The sequence below is a fragment of the Syngnathoides biaculeatus genome, chromosome 4 (assembly GCF_019802595.1).
Source record: "Syngnathoides biaculeatus isolate LvHL_M chromosome 4, ASM1980259v1, whole genome shotgun sequence".
NCBI classification, from domain to species: domain Eukaryota; kingdom Metazoa; phylum Chordata; class Actinopteri; order Syngnathiformes; family Syngnathidae; genus Syngnathoides; species Syngnathoides biaculeatus.
In genome coordinates this window covers 12,875,249-12,894,128 of record NC_084643.1, presented here as the reverse complement: position 1 = coordinate 12,894,128, position 18,880 = coordinate 12,875,249, and the positions used below count along the sequence as shown (strand labels likewise).

At 40.2% G+C, this 18,880-nt stretch overlaps 1 protein-coding gene across 6 annotated transcripts in view; it reads right to left on the bottom strand.

The window, feature by feature from the left end:
* fxn (frataxin) overlaps positions 1-18,479 on the bottom strand; it is a 92,188-nt gene extending 73,709 nt beyond the window's left edge. The window contains exons 1-4 of one of the 6 annotated variants that reach the window (XR_009794592.1): positions 18,223-18,411; positions 18,041-18,121; positions 6,222-6,313; positions 6,020-6,140 (exon numbers count right to left, since the gene is read on the bottom strand). Coding sequence is in view for 5 of the 6 variants with exons in the window: in XM_061816970.1 (XP_061672954.1) it covers positions 6,020-6,140; positions 6,222-6,313; positions 18,041-18,121; positions 18,223-18,261 (333 nt within the window). In the remaining variant the exon portion in view is untranslated. Of the gene's footprint in view, positions 1-6,019; positions 6,141-6,221; positions 6,314-18,040; positions 18,122-18,222 lie in introns of all 6 variants that reach the window. The other 5 variants (XM_061816970.1, XM_061816971.1, XM_061816972.1 and 2 more) reach the window with 5 other exon arrangements.
* Between the last annotated feature and the right edge of the window lie 401 nt (positions 18,480-18,880).

The following is an 18,880-nucleotide window of genomic DNA, read 5'->3' as shown; positions in this document are numbered from 1 at the left end:
TCCTCTTTTGACCTCTGATATTCTTAACCAGGTCTTACTTTAAAATAACCTCTACTCCATGGTAAAATAAATTAAAGGTTCCGGGGGCGAGTGTTGCTAACCCAGGCCACCACTGATCCGGTGTGGATTATTTTGATGAACGGTCACATTTGTTTGGCAAAGTTTTACACCAGATGGCCTTCCTGACACAACCCCAATGCATTTATCCAGGCTTGGGGCCTAACAATTGCACTGGCTTGTGCAATTGAAATACTTGTTTGCAGCTGTATCACACAAATCTTCTTGTTTCCTTTCCGCTTGTCCACAGTATGTCATCTTTTTTCATCTTCCCTATCACAAAACCTACATGGTACTGACCTCGACTGTCTAAGGAACACTACTGCCCCTATTGCTACAGTAGATCCGTCAGGAAAAATACACAGCTCATTTCTTTCCATGGCACTTCGCGATCCTAGAATGTAGTACCTTTTGATTTGTAGATCCTCAACAGCTTTTAAGGAGTCTTCCTATGAGACCCACATATCCTCATTTCCTGGAGGAAGAGGTGCAATCCAGTCTCTCTCTTTAGATGACAGTTCTTGGAGTAGTGCCTTGCTTTGCATGACAATGGGAGCAGCAAAACCCAAGGAGTCATACAGACTGTTGACAGTACTCCCCGGCATGTAAATGGTTTTGTCTCATTTGATACAAGGTAGGTAGAACTGTCAGTTTGTAGGTTCCAACAGAGTCCTAAACTCCATGGTACTGGGAGAGGATCTGTTCCAAGGTCCAAATCTTTCAAGTCTCTAGCACGGTCCTCCAGAGAAAATGCTTCCATGATCGGGTTACAGTTAGAAGCCACTTTGTCGAGACAGAGGTTGGATTCTGCTAACATTAACAGTTTTTAGTTCTCGTTAACAGGTTTACTGCTTGTTCTGGTTTCTGTGGGTGGTATACGCTGAGGTGAGGGGATCTCAGATTTGTCATCTGGAACTGAGTCACATTCGATCAAAGGGGGCAGCTTGATTTTCATCTCTCCGTCCATGGACTGTATGAAAAAGTTCTCAGCTCTTCTGCCCCCATTTTCTGCTTTTACACCACCGAGCAAGTTAGAACGGCATATGATAGTCATGCTTGTGCTAGCACTAAGCTGAACTTGCAGCTCGGAGCCCACCACCGAGAGGCAAGCGCACGATACCCTACCCCCTGAAATTTTGTCAACGGATTTGCGCTTATCTCGAGAATGGTAATTTTGGTCTGAAAAAGTCGGAAATCCGCCGATTGGCGGAAAATTCCCATCCCTGTCATTTTGGTCTTAAAAAGTCAGAAATCCGCTGATTGGCAGAAAATTCTCATCCCTGAGCTCTGTGTTGCTTGAACCCGCTGAGTGGTCGTCTTTTTACTGTGCTGTCCTCACGACACGATACTATGTGAAGTTAGACAGGCAGCAGACTTTAAAGAAATTCCGTACATAAGGAGTTCTTTTCTTGCTTTCATGGAGATCTTTTGTGGTAAATAAATTAAATTTGTAACTGAAAGATACAGAAAAAATATACGTTACGCTGTGCACTGTGTGCCATTGCGCAAAGTACAGGTAGTGAACTTATTTATGCTAAACATAACCATAGCTGCATCAACGATCACTCGTTTACATCAAGCTTTCAAAACAATTGTGACCTCAACCTAATCTCTGTGAACATACAATATTTACAAAGACGAAGGTCATGGGAGAAAGTTTTGTGGTCAGATTGAAAATTGAACTTTTTGGTCCTAACACTAACCGTGTTTGGAGGAAAATGAATAATGAGTTCCATCCCCAGAACACCATCCCTACTGTGAAACATGGGGAAGATAGAATCATGCTTTGGGGGTGTTTATCTGCACATGGGACAGGACAACTGCACTGTATTAAGGAGAGGATGATTGTGGCCATGTATTGGGATTTTGGGGAACAACCTCTTTCCCTCAGTCAGATCATTGAAAATGGGTCGTGGCTGGGTCTTTCAACATGACAATGACGTGAAGCACACAGCCAGGAAATTAAAAGGAGTGGCTTTGTAAGAAGCATATCAAGGTTCTGGCATGGCCAAGCCAGTCTCCAGACCTAAACCCAATAGAAAATCTTTGGAGGGAGCTGAAACTCCGTGTTTCCCAGTGACAGCTCAAAAACCTGTCTGATCTTGAGAAAATCTCCGTGGAGGAGAGGGCCAAAATCCCTCCTGCAGTGTGTGCAAACCTGGTGAACTACAGGAAACGTTTGACCTCCGGAATTGCAAAAAAAGGCTACTATACCAAATATTAACATTGGTTTTCTCAGGTGTTCAAATACTTATTTGCAGCTGTGTCACACAAATAATTCATTAGAAAATCATACCTTGTGATTTCTGGATTTTTCTTTTTCTATTGTCTCTCTCACAGTGGACATGCACCTACAATGAAAATTTCTGACCCCGCCATGATTTCCAAGGGGGAGAACTTGCAACATAGCTGGGTGTTCAAATACTTGTTTTCTTCACTGTACGAGCAATGGAAAGTACTCCATGGCAGCAGAGGCACAGCTGTAAAGCATTGGCCTTACAATTCTGAGGACCTGGGTCCACTCCCGGCTCCACCTGTGTGGAGTTTGCATGTTCTCCCTGTGTTGCGTGGGTTTTATATAGGCACGCCGGTTTCCTCCCACATCTCAAAAACATGCATTAATTGGACACACTAACATATGCCTTGGTGTGATTGTGAGTGTGAAAACATGAAAAATACAGCCAGATCAGCATATTGCGGAAAGACACATTGATACAATGCGTGTGATTGGTTCCAGGCACAACAGACCAATGAGAGCACGAGTGGCTTTATCCCGTATTGCCTCATTCACACTGGTGAGCGTCTCGCATATGTACTGTATCTTAGTGTTGTGTTCGTGATAATTTTTTTTAAGCGATAACATTTTTTGATTGAGAGAGAGAGAGAGAGAGAGAGAGAGAGAGAGAGAGAGAGAGAGAGAGAGAGAGCGAGAGATGGGACTGTGCAGGCATGTGGAGAAGTGAGAAGGGACAGAAACGCAGCGTGAATAGTTGACAGTGTGTACAGTTTACAAGTTTAGCATGGGCAACTGGGGAGGAGTAGTGTTTTAGAGGGGACACTTGATGCTGAGTGCTAAAAAGGACATGATAAAGCCTTACGAGCAGCAAACCGGTGCTTCGGACCATTATTGTTCCTGCCACCAAGGCATCTCCCCTGCGTTTCCCGACCACAGTCAGACAACTGTTGCAGGACGGATTAACAAAGGTTTTATAATTAAAGATTTAAGTAAATATATGTTCTGTTGTAATCTCAGTCTCAAATATGTAAAGTATAAATACTGTTATTTTAGTCATTCTGGTACCCAGATAAGCAAAGTAAATTTATTTGTATCACGCATTTCATCCATGAGGTAATGAGGTATTCTTGTGGTCAATGAATTAACAAATTTGTAACTAAAAGATACAGAAAAATATACATTACACTGTGCATTGTGTGCCATTGTGCAAAGTACAGGTAGCTATCTTAATTATGCTAAACATAACAATAGCTGCATCAACGATCACTCATTTACATGAAGTTCTCAAATAAAACGTAATTGTGACCTCAACCTAATGTCTGTGAACATTCAATTCTTACAAAGACGAAAGTTTCCCAAGGTTCAAACGTTTAGAACACACTGAACGTAGTTATAAGTTGCTTTCAGACTTAATGTCCCCCATGCTCATATTCTCACCAGAGACACGTCCAAGATCCTCTATAATGTACAGAGCACTCACTCTGCATAGAAACTGAATGATCCTCACAGGTCGAGAGGTTTAATTCTGACGCTTTTTCTTTTAAAAACATTTTAACGCACCGCATCATGAAATAAACATTTTTAACTAACTTATTTATCTTACGAAATATGCAAATCTTTCAACGAAAGACATTACAGTGCTTTACATGATTGAAAGTATTTGACAGAGATAAAACATTTAAAACGGGATAAAAAAAAACGAAAAAAAATGACAAAATACATACATTAAAAAAGTACAATTAGAATGACGTACAGTGTAAGAAATATGATTAAAAAGGGAAATACTCCAATAGCCATGAGAAAAAAAGTTAGTGTTTACTAACAGAAATTGTCTTTTCTTTATTGCCACCAACAATTATTATAGTTTTGTTGTGGTTTAGTTGAAGAAAATTTTCAGATACACATTCATGATGATTGCTCGAGTGCGTGTGTGTGTCTTTACTATGTGGTAGGAAACATTATAAACTTCAAAATAGTCACCAGTCGAAAACGCACATACTGATAAAATGTGCAAAAAATGGGGGGGGGGGGCAATTCGTGATAGTAACATTCATTTGAAACAAGAAACCCTCTTGGAAATGTAAACAATTGTCATATCTGCCAATAAAAGCATGGGGTAAGGGGTAATGCCGATGCAGTTTTCAAAAGGTAAGAATGGACCTTTCCGACTGGCAATCTTGAGCTCTGCCCCCTTAGCTACAGTTGCAATGTCCCACAAGCTTTACTGCTCATATCCAAAATGGCGACCGAACAGAACAGGTTTGAAGTCAATTCTGTATCGCGTATTCCAGATAATATTGTGGTGTATTTTTTTGCCAAAGGCGTCAGACTTTTCCAAGAGTTCTACAGAGAGGTCTCAACTATTTCACGCAAGGATATGTACACGGAATTAAGATTTTGGACGGAACAGGATGCAATGTTGGCGATCGATGCAAAAACGTTTGACGCCCCACAAACTTCATATTGAAATCCAACAGGATAAAATAGTGGAATCGTACTGCACATGTAAAGCAGGGTGAGTACTTTTTACTTGGAAAGATCATGAGTAATATCATTGTAGTCATGTGTACATTATGCAAATAGTGCGTATTTACGTAATCACTAACCCGACTCTTTGGCATAAAACATTACACACTTCATTCAGCAGGTCAGCAATACACTAACAAAGTGAAAGTTGTTCTTCTGCAATGTTTAAAACACTGATAATAGTTCAATCAAACTCAGAAGATACTCCTCTCTCACTTACCTTCGAACATACAGCCTTGTGTTTGTTGATACTCTTCACATTTAGTTGTGCGTGCAGTCTTCCGGAAGCCTTAATCCATCGTAGACACTTCAACTCTGTTTTAGGCTTTGGAAAATGAATCAACCGGGCCCCTTGTAACCTAGTAGGATATCTTTCATCAGAATTGCACATTCCCCAAGCGCATATGAGGACCATTTTCTTCTAACATTAACTTTTCCAAGCGCACGCTACTGACAACCAGTATTGCTTGTGGGACAACATGTCGGCAGGGTTGTGTCAAGCCAGGTGTTAAGACAACACAGCTATCTGATTGGCTATTATTGTACGAGTGACTGACAGATCGGAAAGGTCTATTAGCCCTCAAAGGCTATGTTCAAATCTTCCCAACAGTTTGAAAACTCCAAATTTTGCTTTAAATATTGAAACAAATTGATATTTTTTATGTGAACCGAGACAACTATTCCACCCAGAAAAATAAACTGTCTACCTCCCTCTCTTAAATGTTAAAAAAAGGGAAAAAAATGTATGCAGAAGAAAACAGAAAGGTTGAAGCATGCAGAAGGCCTGGACAAACTTCTTTTTACCAGATTGCCCACATATTTGCAATTTTATTTTTATCGTGAAAAAAATTAATCCAAAACATTTATGGCAAGAACAATTCGCATCAATCATTCACTTATTTTGACTGTTTGCTGTCATGCTGGGTGGGAAGTGATTACCTGCAAATACTACAGGTCCCCTGTAAAGCAAGTCTTACCACAATGCTTTCATTTAAAAAAAAAAAAAAACAAAAAAAAAACAGCAATTATCTGCCTTAAAGACTCAAAAACACTGGTCATTGATAGAAAAATTGGGATAAAGCATTTCACAGTTTCTCAATCCAAACAATCATGATAATGCAACAATGTATAATTTTTTTTCTCCATGTCGCTCAGCAAGAATATTCAAAATGAGTTTGAATGAGAGACTGACTGACTTACAGAGAACACCACATCATAGTCTGGTCCAGTGAAAGGTTCATCCATTAAGTCTTCAAAGTAATCAGCCAAAGCATCCAGCGTCTCATCAGCAATCTTCTCATAGGCTGCTTCTGTCAGCTCACTGGAAAACAGATTTACATTGTATTTCACTAAAAGCAGTAATGGCTATTGTCACGGAATTTAAATAATGATTTGGGATTACTTTTTCTTGTGATAGGGGTGCTCTTTCAGTCTTGACGCTGATATATGGATCATTCTCCTACACCTTTCAGTGTCAACTGTTAATGGGAACCACTGTGATAAAAAGGAGTAAATACCATTGAAAGAGGTTTTTGGTTTATAGAAATGCAAACACCAAAGCCATGAAAAAGATGACAAAAAAATCCCCCCAATCTCCACATATATAAATATTTTTTTTTGTTTGAACAAATAATCAATCCTAAAAGAGTGAAAAGTACAATAGGGGGGAAAATGACTGAAAAATAACGTTCACTGCTCAAGTATATATTGATGTACAAAATAAAGAAAATTATTTTTGTTTCATTTCTTTGCCTTTTTGCTCCAGCCTCCTGCTTGAGCCAGGCACATCTTCAACTGCATCTGACGCCTACTTGAAGCTGTGCCACATGAATAGCATCCCCCCTTTAAGCACGCTCATTCTGGAAAAGAACTGACTAAAATCATTGTCTGTTTCACTCTTATCATCTTCAAAGGCTAATCCCAAATGCATCTTCCAGAAAAATATGTCGACATTTTTCTTTTTATGCTCAATTTCTGAATTTGAAGTTAGTTCATTCTGTTTTATGACATAATCCCTAACATCGCACCTTCGCTTAATACAGTTAACATTGTCCATCCATAAACTAATGGTATAATTGTAGGTGCATTTCCTAATTAATACAAGACATACAACAAGATGTGTGCCTCGTGGTTCAGCTGGGACCAGAAACTGGGTTGCACAACTTCAATGTGAAAAATGAGAGGAAGCCAACAAATACCATTATGCAACAAATACCGTAATTTCTCATGTGGGGTGGAGGATAATCATAATACGTGAGTGGCACAGGTGACAAGGGAGGAGAGGACAAAAAGTACCCCACTCGGAGCAGGGACGCTTGGTCAGCAGGCTGAGTGTGTTGGGAGGCAGACTGGTGGTGTGACCGGCGACGCTATGATTTTTCTGCTGGGTCCTATTCTAGCGAGTTGCTCCATCACAAGTAAGCAGGAAAGGGTTTGGACACAAATGCAGGACTCCAAGGTTGTGACATAATGCTGAGGGTGGTTTTATTCCAGACAGAGATCATAAAGAGGTAAGCAGTCCAAAAAAGGCAAAGGCACAAAAACACGTGGCAACAAGTGGCTTGTATACTCAGTGTCTCATGCAACAAACTGGCAACTAGCAATACTACACACAAGGCCTAAATATATGGCAGAATTTGCGACAATGAGCCAGGGGTGAGGAGCTGCTGGCGGAGACAGCTGCGCACAGGGCAGTGGCCACAGAAAGCAATAAAAAAATCTTGAAAATGTAGATAAATCTGTTTTTTTACATTGGACTGCTAGTATTTTGAACACTACTGGACAAGCAAAATGTTTTCTACATGAATTAAAAGTAGGGCTGTTCCAATTTTTTTCAATTTCAAAACAAGAAGAACAAAGTATTGCGTTCAAATTAAGTTCTGAACTTCAGAATAATTCTTTGGAATAAATGGAATAAAATATTATTAGTATACATGAGTAATTATGGTGCGACACTGCCTGATATAATGTGAAAATGTTGCTTGGCCAGCCAGTACACGACAGCCTCTTCAGAAATCCCACAGGTCCAAATTGCTTGATAGGACTCCTCATTCAGCTTGAGGGTTTCCCCCTGTGCACCAACAGGTCAGGGATTTACATTATTACAGGCACAGACTACTTTAGGCCCACATGCTCCGGTCAGCAATGGAGGTGCTTAACATGGTCAATTCGGACGCAATCTCCCCTGCCTTCATTACGGCGTGGGAGAAGCTCTACCAGAGATGGGAGTTGGATCTCCTTCTGATAGGGCAATGAATCCCCCCAGCAAAACAAAGGAGTCCCCACTGGGAGCAGTCTACAGCCACTCTCTCCAAGGACCAAAAAGGGTGGGTACTCTGAACTGCTGTTTGGTGAATAGGTACAAACAACAGTCAGAACCCGTGCCCCTACTCAAAAGTGGTGGGAAGCTACCCTCTTGTCCACCACTGCTCAGTGTGGGCAAGTGGAAGTGAGACCAACCCCTCTCAGGAGGAATGGTATCAGAACCTAACCCATAAAGTGAAGAAAATGAGTATTTAAACACCCTGCTATATTGCAAGTTCTACCACTTACAAATCATGGAGGGGTTTGAAATTTTTATCGGAGATGTTCACTGTGAGAGAAATAATCTAAAAAGAAAAATCCAGAAATCAACATGTTTTTTATATATTTTATTTGTACGATACAGCTGCAAATAAGAATTTGAACATCTGAGAAAACCAATGTTAATATTTGGTACAGTAGCCTTTGTTTGCATTTACAGAGGTCAAACGTTTCCTGTAGTTGCTCACCAGGTTTGCACACACTGCAGGAGGGATTTTGAGAAACATGGCTTTTCAGCTCCCTCCAAAGATTTTCTATTGGGTTTCGGTCTGGAGACTGGCTAGGCCACACCAGAACCTTGATATGCTTTTTATGGAGCCACTTCTTAGTTTTCCTGGCTGTGTGCTACAGGTCATTGTCATGTTGACAGACCCAGCCACAACCCATCGTCAATGTTCTGACTGAGGGAAAGAGGTTTTTCCCCCAAAATCTCACAATACATGGCCACGGTCATCCTCTCCTTAACACGGTGCAGTCATTCTGTCCCATGTGCAGAAAAACACCCCTAAAGCATGATGCTTTACAGTAGGGATGGTGTTCTTGTGATCGAACTCATCATTCGTCTTCCTCCTAACACGGTTAGTGGAATTATGACCAAAAGTTCAATTTTGGTATCATATGACCACAAAACTTTCTCCCATGACTTTTTTGCTTCATCCAAATGGTCATCGGCGAACTTAAGACGGGCCTTTACATGTGCTGGTTTAAACAGGGGATCCTTCCGTGCCATGGATGATTTCAAACCATGATGTCTTAGTGTGTTATCAACAGTCAGCTTGGAAACGGTGGTCCCAGCTCTTCTCGTGTCATTGACCAACTCCTGTCGTGTAGTTCTGGGCTGATTCTTCACCTTTCTAAGGATCATTGAGACCCCACTAGGTGATATCTTGCATGGGGCTCCACCCTGATTGAGATTGACTGTCATGTTGAGCTTCTTCCATTTTCTTATTGCTCCAACAGTGGACCTTTTTTCACCAAGCTGCTTGGCAATTTCTCCATAGCCCTTCCTTGCCATGTGGAGTTGTACAATTTTGTCTCTGGTGTCTTTGGACAGCTCTTTGGTCTTGGTCATGTTACAAGTTCGAGTCTTACTGATTGTATGGGGACTTTATGCAGCTAACGACCTCATGCAGGTGCATCAAATTCAGGATAATATATGGAGTGGAGGTGGACTTTTAAAAGCAGACTAACAGGCGTTTGAGGGTCAAAATTCTAGCTGATGGACAGGTGTTCAAATACTTACTTGAAACTGTATCACACAAACAAATCATTAAAAAAAATTCTACATTGTGATTTCTAGATTTTTGTTTTTCGATTAGCTCTCTTACATCCACCTATGACGGACATTTTAGACCCCTCCATGATTTCTAAGTGGGAGAACTTGCAATATATCAGGGTGTTGAAATACTTATTTTCTTCACTGTATGTAGAGGTGAGCCCGACTATGTCTAATCAGAACTCTAATCATTATACACTACTTTTGTCTCCTTCCCTACCATAGAGGTGACGTTCCACGTCCCTAGAGCCAGCTTCTTGTAGCCAGGGATCGGGTTGCCAACGTCTTTGCCAGCTCACACTGCCCCGACCCCTGTGGCTGCTCTTGAAGGTAGTGAGCCCATTGGCAGGGGGGACGCACGTTACCCTTTTGGACTGAGCTTGGCTGGGCCCCATGGATAGAGACCCAGCCACCAGGCGCTCATCTTCGAGCCCCACCTCTAACCCTGGCTCCAGAGGGGGCAGCAGTGACCCGCCTTTGGGCAAGGGAAACTTAACATGAAACAACATGAAATGTAGTATGTTGTTAACAAAAAATAAAAAAAATAAAAAAGACGGAATTAAATCTGTTCACAGCACATCAAAATGTTGGCGGATATAGATTTTTTCATTTCCCTTCATGAAAATTCACCCAACTGTTTTGAGTTGAATAAGAACTAGGAAGAAGACGATTTTTGCAGACACCTACAGCAGGGGGGTCGAGTGTCTTTACCTGTTTTACCTGCGAGAAATTACCTTTTTTTCTGCGTGTTAGCCGGCTCGTTGTGTTGCTGGATTTTGCTCAAACACTCGAAGAGGATGGATTCACTCTTCACATGTTTCCAAAATTCCCAGTTCATCGTGAAAAATGGATTGCGCAGGTGCAAAAGACAAAGAGCTTTGTGTGTTCAAAATGACAGGTACGTGTGTATAGAGCTATTAAAAAAAAATTTGGATGGGGGACTAATTTGTCTCACAGTTTATAGCATGTGTTACATGTGAATTTAGAATAAATCCCCTTGGTCAAACCAGCAAACTATAACAAAGCACTTGAATTGTGTTAAAGACAATGTAATCACACACAACACAATACAACACGAACAAATAATAAAATAGAAGTACAAAAACAGTTTAGTAGCATGTAACACAAGCAAGCCAAGCTACGGATAGTCACCAAACTCGAACAAATGTTATTTCCAGCGAATGTTCCAGGAAGGCAGTGTGGTGTCCGTGTACTTGTCCGAAAGCAGTTGTAATAAAAAGCTGCATCCGCGTCGGACGACATAATCGTTCTCTCAGAACGTAAAAAACGACCTGCGTCATAATAACTTCATAAAGTACATAAATCAGGGGTACTAAATGTGTCGAGGCGCATGGGTTGCCGTTAACGGTGGCCTCCGTTTGCCAGTAGTGTGGGTTGCCGTTTCCTCCCGATGGGAGGTGGGTCGGGCGGGGAAGCGGGCGGCCGCGTGCGGGGAGGAGAAAGGAGTTCTCCCCCCCACCGGCCTCTGGTGTCTGACCACCCGACGTACTTACTTTGCCCGGCATAGGTCCTTCTGAGTACGCTACATACACAAGACTTGTAAAAGGGTTAGGAAATCTGACAATTATGGGCCAGTCATTTTGAATATTTGAGCGGGTTCCTCATCCTCATCGTCCCTCTGTCGGGAGTCTGTTGTCAGTTAGAAGTGATCCGCATATGGTCGAATATGGTTTGAAACAATATGGTAAAATGGCCCCGGTCGCGTCATTCGATTATGAGATGTTCTCTTCCTCAAAAAGACCTTCAAAGTCAGAAGGGGCGTCAGAAAAATCTGAAAATCCGAAAATCGCTCTTGCATAGCATTTGGCACAGCGGGTTTTCTGTGGTGACTGCCCCAGTGTGACATATGGAAATGATGTCACAGACAATCTGGGCGCTATTAGGATGTCGAGTCATACTTTCGCTACTTTGCGTTTTAATGCGGTCACTTTTTCTGACTCGTATTATCATCCAAGTGATTATTATATATGTTTTGATAATACCTATTTTAAATTGTATATTTTGGTGTCAGTGGCACTTTGAGTCCATGTATATTGTTCATAACAAGTGTCTTTTAGTTGTAATTAAATGGTCCCTACATCTACTACTACTTCCCTACTTCCACCTCTTATTTTACAATGTTTTACATTCCAAAGAAGAAGCAGACAATATCCACTCTTACTCATGGTACTTGCAATATTCATCGAACCTCTTTCTACTGCTATACGTCAGAATGCAAAAAAATAAAAGTATTTGCTCATTACCGAGAAAACACAAAATCAATCTTTAAACTGTTGGTATTCTTTTTTTACTTTGCATAACCCAGGTATTTTCTTCAGGTGGTTTCAATCTCGTTAAAACATGTTCAAAAATATTAGATTATCAACCTGACAATATCAACAAAAAACAACCAACTCAGGGACTCCATCAGATCAAATCTAAGAATAAAGCAAAGCAAACCAAACCAAATTTATTTGTATAGTGCATTTCATACACGAGGAAACTCAATGTGCTTTACATAATTAAAGGCATTTGAAAACAAAGAGATAAAAAAATTTAAAACGGCATAAAAACACTAAAAATGACAAAATATAAAAAAAAAAAAAGAATTAAAACCACATACAGTGCAAGTAATGTGATCAAAAAGTGGATATAATCTAAAAAGCATGAGAAAAAAAAAAAGAGTTTTCAACCTGGATTTAAAAACATTCACACTAGGGGCTGACCTCAAATCCGTTGGCAACTTATTCCATTTCTGTGCAGCATAATAGCTAAATGCTGCTTCACCATGTTTTCTTTGGACTCTGCGCTCCACTATCTGACCTGAGTCAATCGATTCCAGAGCTCTCCTGGGTTTGTATTCCGTAAGCATTTCTTTAATGTATTCAGGACCTAAATCATTTAGTGATTTATAGACCAGTAGCAGAACATTAAAATATATTCTAAAGCTGACTTGAAGCCAGTGTAAGGACTTTAGGATTGGAGTTATATGCTCTAACCGCTTTGTTTTGGTCAGAACGCGAGCTGCAGCATTCTTGATGAGTTGCAGGTGTTTAATAGTCTTTTTTTGGGAGTCCAGTCAGAAGACCATTACAGCTGTCAAGTCTACTTGAGATAAAAGCATGGATGAGCTTTTCCTGGTCTGCTTGACACATACAAGACTTCACTCTAGACACTGGAATCAATCAGAACACCAAGGTTTCGGACTTGGTCTTTGGTTTTTAAAGATAAGAGTCCAGGTGTTTAATAACAGCAATTCTTTTTTCTTTATTGCCAAAAACAATTGTCTCAGTTTTATTGCAATTTAGCTGAAAAACATTTTGGCTCAACCAGTTATTTATCTGATTTAGACAGTGGCACAATACCTCAATTGAAATGTAGTCATCTGGGGACACTGCTAAATATAACTGTGTGTCATCATAGCATGGTAGTCAAAATTAACGTTTTGAAGAATTTGACCCAAAGTTATCGTATCCAGGCTGAACAGGAGAGTTCCAAGAACTGACCCTAGAGGGACCCCATAGGTCATTGCAATTCACTGACACAGAGAACCTCCAATGGTCACAAATCAGCTCCTTTCCTCCAGGTAGGACCTAAACCATTTGAGGACCATTCCATTTAGTAAAATAACAGGCAAACCCATTGCATTTCTCAGCTGTTCCAAGTTCCAGATCTATCTGATTTGGGGGGGGGGGGGTAAGCTTGTCAACTACAGCAAATAGAGCATGAGTATTGTTGAGGTTCTTACTGATGATGTCAGAAAAGTGTTGCTGTCTAACCCTAACTAACTCTTGGTTAAAACTACAAAGACACTGTAGAGGTCGTAGTCAATTTGGAGTTTGGTTTTTCTCCACTTGCGTTCCGCTTTCCTACACTCCGTTTTAGATCTCTTGACCATCATTGTGCTCCTCCACAATGTTCTAGGTCGCCTCAGGATGGTCTTAGTTTTGACAGGAGTGATAGCATTCATGGCATTTGTGATTTTCGAGGTGAAATTGTCCAAAAGTTCATCAACTGTCTCAGCATTCACAGTCTGTGGGACAGCCACAGTCTCCATAAACTTAGTGGTATTAATCTCATTTATGTGCCTTTTCCTAATAGAGATAGAGGTTGTCGGAACTTTTGGAAGAATCTGTAATTCAAAAAATACACAAAAATAGTCAGAAATAGCCATATGCTTAATGTCACCCGATAGAATTTCAACATCCTTAGCGATGACCAGGTCTAAGATGTGACCTGGAGTGTGAATTGGACTCTTAAAATGTTGAGAGAGGTCAAATGTGTCTAGTATTGCAGAATGTTCTTTGAATGTTTTTTCCACATTATTGTCAACATGAATGTTAAAGTCCCCTGTTATGACAAAATAGTTGTACTCGGTATAAATAACTGACAGCAGTTCTGAAAAATCATCCATAAATTTTCTGTTGTATCTTGGAGGTCTATAAATTATTATAATAACCTTTTTGTCACCCTTAACTAAAAATCACAGATATTCAAAAGAGCGAAAATCACCCAGTATAATTTCTTTACATTTAAATAATGATTTAAAAATAACAGCAATACCACCACCTTTTTTCCCTGTTTGACACTTCTTCATAAAATTAAAATCTGCTGGTGTTGCCTCATTTAAAATGGTATTACAGCTACTTTCTGTTAACCAAGTTTTATTTCATAACAAAACGTCCAGACTATAGGTTGTAATGATGTCATTGATCAACATTGATTTGTTCCCCAATGACCTGATATTAAAAAGAGCTTGTCTCGCAGAGATGGCTGGAGAGAATGGATCAATAGAATCACACTTTGTCCTCACTAAGTTGGAAGTTCTACTTTTTTGGTGTCAGATCTTTTTGACCAACTTTCTCTCCCCTGTATAATTAGAGGGATGAAAAATGCCTTATCTCCATAGGGTCTGAGTTATTCTGGAAAAGACCCAGTAAATAGTCAGATTTACAGATAGTCTTCATGGGTGGATGGTGGTTTCAGGCAAGGGAGATGGGAGGAAGATCTTGGCGTAGTATGGGCTGGACTCCATCTTTGACAATAGTCTTCATCCTATCCAGCAGACCCAACATTGCATTCAGGCTTGGAGACGGGGAGCCAACATCTACTGCGAATTGTATGGTTGTTATAGTCATAGAGGGGACATATTGAGGTGTGGATGGCTCTGATGAAGCAGGAAGAAGTGTGGAAGACTTAAAGTGCTGGCACATTCCATTTGTCATTTGCTCATCAGATTGTTTGGATGACGCAAATGAATCTGTGTGCACCTTGTTTCGCCTTATCTCTTGTTCCTCTGATTGTTTGGGAACAACTGGATCCTTTTGTCCTTGGTTTTTGTTAACATTTTCTTTACAAGGCGGTGAATGACGCACACAGTACAAAATGTTGGCAGCTAATAACTTAAGCCCTTGTCTATTTAGATAGAAACCGTCTGCTTTGTAAAGATTTTTATACTCCCAAAAAAGACAAATTGTCAATGAAACTTACAGATAGTGTAGTGCACACCTTGCCAGAAGAGAATGACCAATTTGAAAAAAAAAACACTGAAAATGTCTGTCGATGGGGGGGGGTGTGAGTTTCCGCCTGGATATTTTTTGCTCCTATCGAAACAGAAAATGCACAGCACTTTGCCGGGAATGTTCACTTTTTGTATGTGTTCGGTTAGACATGATACCGTTTTCGGTCCTATCTGCACGGTTACACTTTTTTCAAGCCATGCCCGTCTGAAACAGTTTTTGATTCCAGCATCCTTGTCAATTGCCCTCGCTCGATCTTCATCCTTTTTTTCCTAAGACTTTCGCCATCGTAAAACTTTGAACACACCGTCTCTAACACTCGTCGTGCTAAGTCCCACGCGCCATTATTTGGCTAACAACTTACACTGCGATTCCTGAGAACCAAGAACACATGTACATGGCAATGTTGAAACTCGATTAACCACTAACGCGATTGGATCGTTATACTGTATAACTGTGTTGTCTAATCGAGTAATCTGCCGCAAACAAGTTTCAATGTTTATGTCGCAAAATGCTAATATTTACACTACCGAGCAAGTTAGAATGGCATATGATAGTCGTGCTTGTGCTAGCACTAAGCTGAACTTGCAGCTCGGAGCCCACCACCGAGAGGCAAGCGCACGATATCCTACCCCCCCCCCTTCCTTTAGGAAACATTAAGTATGCAGGTATTAATATTTCGCCAAAAGTAATCTAAATTACACACCACTTCTGGGGAAAAAAAAATCTCTTCCGACTTGAGATTCTGGAATAACTTTTTCAAAGACAGGTTCAGGAGTTGAGGACATCACAAAAGTGCTGTTACTGACCCTCACAAGTGTAACTTGTTAAAAAAAAAAAAAGCATAAATACTGTAGTTCAAGTTAATTTGGTCTTTATATTTCAGTTTGATTCATGAAATATCACCAGTATCATTCCAAAAAAAATGTCTGCCTTTAAATTTCATATTTCATGTTCGTTATACTTCCTCCTGTTTCATATATATCAACTGTTTTCAACACTGCATAAAGGCTTTTGTGTTACATGGCTATTTTTTTGTAAAGTAAATTTGAGTTGCTAAAAAAAATGTCAGCTGCAACTTCATGATTAAGTTAGAGTTAGTAGAAGTTGGTCTCCTGAGGAAAAAAACAGTTGGGAACCACAAAGTAGCTCGAAGTTTGAATATGAAACTTACAACTACAGTGCTCTGTAAGTCTAAAATGGTTTGTGTGTTTTGTTTCTGTGAGTAGGTAATTGTGTGCGTGTGTGTGTGTGTGCATGTGATAACTATATGAGTGGTGATTATTGAAAATTTGTTGCAGATGGGTTTCAGTTTACATCGTGTTGTAAACATTGTTAATAAACTTGAATTTATGTATCGCAAAAATCTTCTATGTGCTTAGTATGTACATAGCAACATTCAGAGAGTCGGACTTCAATTTATTGGTCGAGAAACAAATTTACATCCAGTTTGTAGACCCCTTGAAATAGCCTTGGCCACGCTATGGATAAAAGCCCAGCTCCGCCACTGTTTGCTGAACAAAAAAAAAACATTGACTGCTTCCTTGATTCCATCTTTGCGTATTACAATGGCCTGGATCAGCGATCGATCGCGGGATAGCGTGTCAAAACAAAAAAAAAAAGAAAACGTCAGCCAATGATCCCTCTAAACTGCGCACGTGCACAATTGCACACCACGAATGCGGTCTTCGCACAGATATTCTGCGTTGTATGCAAAAAAAAATTCCAATGCAAATTCGAAGTATAACATAGAGCTCTTCAGTTTGTGGCATTTTGCAATGTGATTCAATGACTGAGGGATGACTGGTTGCTAGATCCAATGGCACAATTCACATACGTACTGTAAAAAATAAAAAGACGACGCCACTGGTTTCTTTTAGGCAGCACACGGAACTTTCTCTCACAAGGACTGCTGCTCCATATCACACTCTTTTTCCTAGTTTACCTTACACCACCCCCCTCCACTCTTAAAGACGTGCACTCATAACAGTACTTACGCAGCCCATCAATGTGTTTTATAATGACATCCACAACCGCTGCTTCAATTAGCAACACAGTCTGGGCAACATAGAACAAAGACGAGCTAGACATGCTGCTTATCTTTACTTTCAATATTAATGAAGAAACTTCAAAAAGAAATGCTGTTGTTTTTTAGATGCAATGACTGTCAGAGTATCTGAATAATCAGAGAAAACTTGGTGAATCTAGATGAGATTTTCTCTTTTTCGAGTGGGAAAGGTCTGGTCTGAACCCAAAGTAGAAAGTGCAGGATGAGATGGCACAGCCTGATCCAGGATGAAACCACGGACAATACAGCGTACAAAAAGGTAATTCTGTATTTTAAATATAGGAGGCAACATAACATTAACCGTTTGGGCGCATCATCATCACATACAGCCACCCCAGTCGTTACTTCGAGGGGCTGGCTGCTTGAAAAGTAGCTCTTGGGGTAAAAGGTCTGGGAACCCCTACCCTAGATGATTGAGGAGTTACACAGACAATAAAATATACATCACGGTAACTGTTTTGAATTTGAAATAAACTTTTTAATTTTTTTCGTAATTACCGAAAGAATGGTTTACGTGAGCACACGAATGAAACGTGCGAGGTTCAGTATATCAAACAAGATGACGAACCACTGCAAAACCCCATGAGTGACTGCATAACCATACCGTACATTGTTGAGCTTCAGCTTTAACAAGAACGTTTCGGGTCATTGTCTAACTTTTGAGTCAAAACAAATTTCACTATTGTTCCTACATAATGACCGTTGAGATGTCTTTAAGTTAAAAAAAAATTAAATCGACAACGATTGTACTTCTGTAAACCGGAAGCAAAATTTACCCTTTTTGTTTCATCACTTATGGTCATACGCTGCATGTGTTTCGGCGCTGCGTGAACCCAAGCAAGACGGATGCCACGGATCTGAAAACAAAACGAAGTGAAACAGAGTTAAGGGGATTGGGGGGGGTATCCATTTGCTTACGTTGAATAATTTAAACAAGTTAGCCTGTTACATCAGTTACCTGCTTAGAGACAATGATGAACCTCAACATTAATGCCATGTTCCGGGGCGTGTTCCGACTCTGACATACAATGGAATATACACAATTAGCTTTGGTGAAAAGGAGCACAATTTAGCAATGTTTCCCTTTCACTTGAGGCTGATTTTTATGCCCTCAACTTCTTCGTCTTCCCAATAAACTAAACATTAAGTGTGATACTGCCATCTAGTGTGCGGGATAGCGTTCTTTTTTAAACTTACATTATCCATTCTCTATCTATCTATCTATCTATCTATCTATCTATCTATCTATCTATCTATCTATCTATCTATCTATCTATCTATCTATCTATCTATCTGTCTATCTGTCTATCTGTCTGTCTGTCTGTCTGTCTGTCTGTCTGTCTGTCTATCTATCTATCTATTTTCCGAGCCGCTTATGGTCACGGGAGTGCTGGACCCTGGCCACACTGTCGTTGGGCATGAGGCAAGTTACACCCTGAAGTGGTTGCCAGCCAATAACAGGGCAGTCAACAGTCGCACTCACGATTACACCGAGGGGAAGTTAAGAGTCTCCAATAAATGCATGTTTTGCAGATTCACAATTCATACTTTTTGCATTAGCTATCGCTTAGAAAACAATTTTACTCAACTGGAAAAAATAAACTATCAATATTAAT